This window comes from Aptenodytes forsteri, unplaced genomic scaffold (genome assembly GCF_000699145.1).
Source record: "Aptenodytes forsteri isolate BGI_AS27 unplaced genomic scaffold, ASM69914v1 Scaffold766, whole genome shotgun sequence".
In the NCBI taxonomy this organism is placed as follows: Eukaryota; Metazoa; Chordata; class Aves; order Sphenisciformes; family Spheniscidae; genus Aptenodytes; species Aptenodytes forsteri.
Genome location: NW_008794585.1, coordinates 4,315 through 9,990, shown reverse-complemented (window position 1 = coordinate 9,990; position 5,676 = coordinate 4,315). Strand labels below are relative to the sequence as shown.

Genomic DNA, 5,676 nt, shown 5'->3' with positions numbered 1-5,676 from the left:
GTGTCCCCCAAATCCTCTCCCTGCCATCACGCTGTCCCACGAGGGTCCCCATGTCCTGGAGGGGGGGGGACGGGGACAGACACACACCGGACCCTCCTGTGTCCCTGTCCTCGGGGTCACCTCTTGAAGGGGGGGCCTCTGTCCCCCTGCCACGAGGTCCCTCCGCTGTCCCTTTCGGGGCCACCCGTGTCCCTTCTGGGGTCCCCAAACCCTCCACCCCACCGACAGGAGGGAGCCGGGTCTGCCCCGTGCAGACGCAGCGTCTTTAATGATTCGGGGACAAAGGGACACGTCCCCCTCCGCGGGGACACGCCAACCCTGGGGGGGGGCCAAGGGGACCCCCCCCCCCCCCGGGGGCGCCCCCCCCCCGGGGGGGGGGGGGAGATGGGATGGTGGCACCTGGGGTTGGTGGCGCTTTGGGGACACGGTAGCACCTGTGGGGTAGTAGTGCCTCGCGGGGGGGGGTGGCACCAGCGTGTGGTGGCACCGTGGGGACACAGTAGCATCACGGGGTGGTGGCACTATGGTGACGCAGCCACTCCGGGGGGGGGTGGTGGTGGCACCGTGGGGACATGGTATCGCTGGGAAGCGGTGGCACTTTGGCGACACAGGGGCTCCAGGGGGTGGTGGCACCGTGGGGACATGGTATCGCTGGGAAGCGGTGGCACTTTGGCGACATAGGGGCTCCAGGGGGTGGTGGCACCGTGGGGACATGGTATCGCTGGGAAGCGGTGGCACTTTGGCGACACAGGGGCTCCAGGGGGTGGTGGCACCGTGGGGACATGGTATCGCTGGGAAGCGGTGGCACTTTGGCGACACAGGGGCTCCAGGGGGTGGTGGCACCGTGGGGACATGGTATCGCTGGGAAGCGGTGGCACTTTGGCGACACAGGGGCTCCAGGGGGTGGTGGCACCGTGGGGACACAGTAGCATCACAGGGTAGTGGCACTGTGGTGACACTGGGGGGGTGGTGGTGGCACCGTGGGGACACAGTAGCATCACAGGGTAGTGGCACTGTGGTGACACTGGGGGGGTGGTGGTGGCACCGTGGGGACATGGTATCGCTGGGAAGCGGTGGCACTTTGGCGACATAGGGGCTCCAGGGGGTGGTGGCACCGTGGGGACATGGTATCGCTGGGAAGCGGTGGCACTTTGGCGACATAGGGGCTCCAGGGGGTGGTGGCACCGTGGGGACACAGTAGCATCACAGGGTAGTGGCACTGTGGTGACACTGGGGGGGTGGTGGTGGCACCGTGGGGACACAGTAGCATCACAGGGTAGTGGCACTGTGGTGACACTGGGGGGGTGGTGGTGGCACCGTGGGGACACAGTAGCATCACAGGGTAGTGGCACTGTGGTGACACTGGGGGGGTGGTGGTGGCACCGTGGGGACATGGTATCGCTGGGAAGCGGTGGCACTTTGGCGACATAGGGGCTCCAGGGGGTGGTGGCACCGTGGGGACATGGTATCGCTGGGAAGCGGTGGCACTTTGGCGACACAGGGGCTCCAGGGGGTGGTGGCACCGTGGGGACACAGTAGCATCACAGGGTAGTGGCACTGTGGTGACACTGGGGGGGTGGTGGTGGCACCGTGGGGACATGGTATCGCTGGGAAGCGGTGGCACTTTGGCGACACAGGGGCTCCAGGGGGTGGTGGCACCGTGGGGACACAGTAGCATCACAGGGTAGTGGCACTGTGGTGACACTGGGGGGGTGGTGGTGGCACCGTGGGGACACAGTAGCATCACAGGGTAGTGGCACTGTGGTGACACTGGGGGGGTGGTGGTGGCACCGTGGGGACATGGTATCGCTGGGAAGCGGTGGCACTTTGGCGACACAGGGGCTCCAGGGGGTGGTGGCACCGTGGGGACATGGTATCGCTGGGAAGCGGTGGCACTTTGGCGACATAGGGGCTCCAGGGGGTGGTGGCACCGTGGGGACACAGTAGCATCACAGGGTAGTGGCACTGTGGTGACACTGGGGGGGTGGTGGTGGCACCGTGGGGACACAGTAGCATCACAGGGTAGTGGCACTGTGGTGACACTGGGGGGGTGGTGGTGGCACCGTGGGGACATGGTATCGCTGGGAAGCGGTGGCACTTTGGCGACATAGGGGCTCCAGGGGGTGGTGGCACCGTGGGGACACAGTAGCATCACAGGGTAGTGGCACTGTGGTGACACTGGGGGGGTGGTGGTGGCACCGTGGGGACATGGTATCGCTGGGAAGCGGTGGCACTTTGGCGACACAGGGGCTCCAGGGGGTGGTGGCACCGTGGGGACATGGTATCGCTGGGAAGCGGTGGCACTTTGGCGACATAGGGGCTCCAGGGGGTGGTGGCACCGTGGGGACACAGTAGCATCACAGGGTAGTGGCACTGTGGTGACACTGGGGGGGTGGTGGTGGCACCGTGGGGACACAGTAGCATCACAGGGTAGTGGCACTGTGGTGACACTGGGGGGGTGGTGGTGGCACCGTGGGGACATGGTATCGCTGGGAAGCGGTGGCACTTTGGCGACATAGGGGCTCCAGGGGGTGGTGGCACCGTGGGGACATGGTATCGCTGGGAAGCGGTGGCACTTTGGCGACATAGGGGCTCCAGGGGGTGGTGGCACCGTGGGGACATGGTATCGCTGGGAAGCGGTGGCACTTTGGCGACATAGGGGCTCCAGGGGGTGGTGGCACCGTGGGGACATGGTATCGCTGGGAAGCGGTGGCACTTTGGCGACATAGGGGCTCCAGGGGGTGGTGGCACCGTGGGGACACAGTAGCATCACAGGGTAGTGGCACTGTGGTGACACTGGGGGGGTGGTGGTGGCACCGTGGGGACATGGTATCGCTGGGAAGCGGTGGCACTTTGGCGACATAGGGGCTCCAGGGGGTGGTGGCACCGTGGGGACATGGTATCGCTGGGAAGCGGTGGCACTTTGGCGACACAGGGGCTCCAGGGGGTGGTGGCACCGTGGGGACACAGTAGCATCACAGGGTAGTGGCACTGTGGTGACACTGGGGGGGTGGTGGTGGCACCGTGGGGACACAGTAGCATCACAGGGTAGTGGCACTGTGGTGACACTGGGGGGGTGGTGGTGGCACCGTGGGGACATGGTATCGCTGGGAAGCGGTGGCACTTTGGCGACATAGGGGCTCCAGGGGGTGGTGGCACCGTGGGGACATGGTATCGCTGGGAAGCGGTGGCACTTTGGCGACACAGGGGCTCCAGGGGGTGGTGGCACCGTGGGGACATGGTATCGCTGGGAAGCGGTGGCACTTTGGCGACATAGGGGCTCCAGGGGGTGGTGGCACCGTGGGGACACAGTAGCATCACAGGGTAGTGGCACTGTGGTGACACTGGGGGGGTGGTGGTGGCACCGTGGGGACATGGTATCGCTGGGAAGCGGTGGCACTTTGGCGACATAGGGGCTCCAGGGGGTGGTGGCACCGTGGGGACACAGTAGCATCACAGGGTAGTGGCACTGTGGTGACACTGGGGGGGTGGTGGTGGCACCGTGGGGACACAGTAGCATCACAGGGTAGTGGCACTGTGGTGACACTGGGGGGGTGGTGGTGGCACCGTGGGGACACAGTAGCATCACAGGGTAGTGGCACTGTGGTGACACTGGGGGGGTGGTGGTGGCACCGTGGGGACATGGTATCGCTGGGAAGCGGTGGCACTTTGGCGACATAGGGGCTCCAGGGGGTGGTGGCACCGTGGGGACATGGTATCGCTGGGAAGCGGTGGCACTTTGGCGACACAGGGGCTCCAGGGGGTGGTGGCACCGTGGGGACACAGTAGCATCACAGGGTAGTGGCACTGTGGTGACACTGGGGGGGTGGTGGTGGCACCGTGGGGACACAGTAGCATCACAGGGTAGTGGCACTGTGGTGACACTGGGGGGGTGGTGGTGGCACCGTGGGGACACAGTAGCATCACAGGGTAGTGGCACTGTGGTGACACTGGGGGGGTGGTGGTGGCACCGTGGGGACACAGTAGCATCACAGGGTAGTGGCACTGTGGTGACACTGGGGGGGTGGTGGTGGCACCGTGGGGACACAGTAGCATCACAGGGTAGTGGCACTGTGGTGACACTGGGGGGGTGGTGGTGGCACCGTGGGGACACAGTAGCATCACAGGGTAGTGGCACTGTGGTGACACTGGGGGGGTGGTGGTGGCACCGTGGGGACACAGTAGCATCACAGGGTAGTGGCACTGTGGTGACACTGGGGGGGTGGTGGTGGCACCGTGGGGACACAGTAGCATCACAGGGTAGTGGCACTGTGGTGACACTGGGGGGGTGGTGGTGGCACCGTGGGGACATGGTATCGCTGGGAAGCGGTGGCACTTTGGCGACATAGGGGCTCCAGGGGGTGGTGGCACCGTGGGGACATGGTATCGCTGGGAAGCGGTGGCACTTTGGCGACACAGGGGCTCCAGGGGGTGGTGGCACCGTGGGGACATGGTATCGCTGGGAAGCGGTGGCACTTTGGCGACACAGGGGCTCCAGGGGGTGGTGGCACCGTGGGGACATGGTATCGCTGGGAAGCGGTGGCACTTTGGCGACACAGGGGCTCCAGGGGGTGGTGGCACCGTGGGGACATGGTATCGCTGGGAAGCGGTGGCACTTTGGCGACATAGGGGCTCCAGGGGGTGGTGGCACCGTGGGGACATGGTATCGCTGGGAAGCGGTGGCACTTTGGCGACATAGGGGCTCCAGGGGGTGGTGGCACCGTGGGGACACAGTAGCATCACAGGGTAGTGGCACTGTGGTGACACTGGGGGGGTGGTGGTGGCACCGTGGGGACATGGTATCGCTGGGAAGCGGTGGCACTTTGGCGACATAGGGGCTCCAGGGGGTGGTGGCACCGTGGGGACATGGTATCGCTGGGAAGCGGTGGCACTTTGGCGACATAGGGGCTCCAGGGGGTGGTGGCACCGTGGGGACATGGTATCGCTGGGAAGCGGTGGCACTTTGGCGACACAGGGGCTCCAGGGGGTGGTGGCACCGTGGGGACATGGTATCGCTGGGAAGCGGTGGCACTTTGGCGACACAGGGGCTCCAGGGGGTGGTGGCACCGTGGGGACACAGTAGCATCACAGGGTAGTGGCACTGTGGTGACACTGGGGGGGTGGTGGTGGCACCGTGGGGACATGGTATCGCTGGGAAGCGGTGGCACTTTGGCGACATAGGGGCTCCAGGGGGTGGTGGCACCGTGGGGACACAGTAGCATCACAGGGTAGTGGCACTGTGGTGACACTGGGGGGGTGGTGGTGGCACCGTGGGGACACAGTAGCATCACAGGGTAGTGGCACTGTGGTGACACTGGGGGGGTGGTGGTGGCACCGTGGGGACATGGTATCGCTGGGAAGCGGTGGCACTTTGGCGACATAGGGGCTCCAGGGGGTGGTGGCACCGTGGGGACATGGTATCGCTGGGAAGCGGTGGCACTTTGGCGACACAGGGGCTCCAGGGGGTGGTGGCACCGTGGGGACATGGTATCGCTGGGAAGCGGTGGCACTTTGGCGACATAGGGGCTCCAGGGGGTGGTGGCACCGTGGGGACATGGTATCGCTGGGAAGCGGTGGCACTTTGGCGACACAGGGGCTCCAGGGGGTGGTGGCACCGTGGGGACACAGTAGCATCACGGGGTGGTGGCACTTTGGTGACGCAGACGCTCCAGGGGG

The 5,676-nt window shown here is 65.8% G+C and overlaps 2 protein-coding genes across 2 annotated transcripts; both read right to left on the bottom strand.

Moving 5' to 3' along the window:
* Positions 1 to 116: 116 nt before the first annotated feature.
* On the bottom strand, positions 117 to 1,441 carry LOC109279271 (vegetative cell wall protein gp1-like). The gene is made up of 3 exons (XM_019470297.1): positions 472 to 1,441; positions 387 to 434; positions 117 to 329 (listed from the first exon to the last, which is right to left on the bottom strand). The coding sequence occupies exons 1-3, from the start codon at positions 1,159 to 1,161 to the stop codon at positions 117 to 119; spliced, it is 951 nt and encodes a 316-aa protein (XP_019325842.1). The 5' UTR covers positions 1,162 to 1,441.
* On the bottom strand, positions 1,270 to 2,692 carry LOC109279270 (leucine-rich repeat extensin-like protein 2). The gene is made up of 3 exons (XM_019470296.1): positions 1,576 to 2,692; positions 1,419 to 1,513; positions 1,270 to 1,296 (listed from the first exon to the last, which is right to left on the bottom strand). Exons 1-3 carry the CDS (start codon positions 2,690 to 2,692, stop codon positions 1,270 to 1,272), a joined length of 1,239 nt encoding a protein of 412 aa, XP_019325841.1.
* Between the last annotated feature and the right edge of the window lie 2,984 nt (positions 2,693 to 5,676).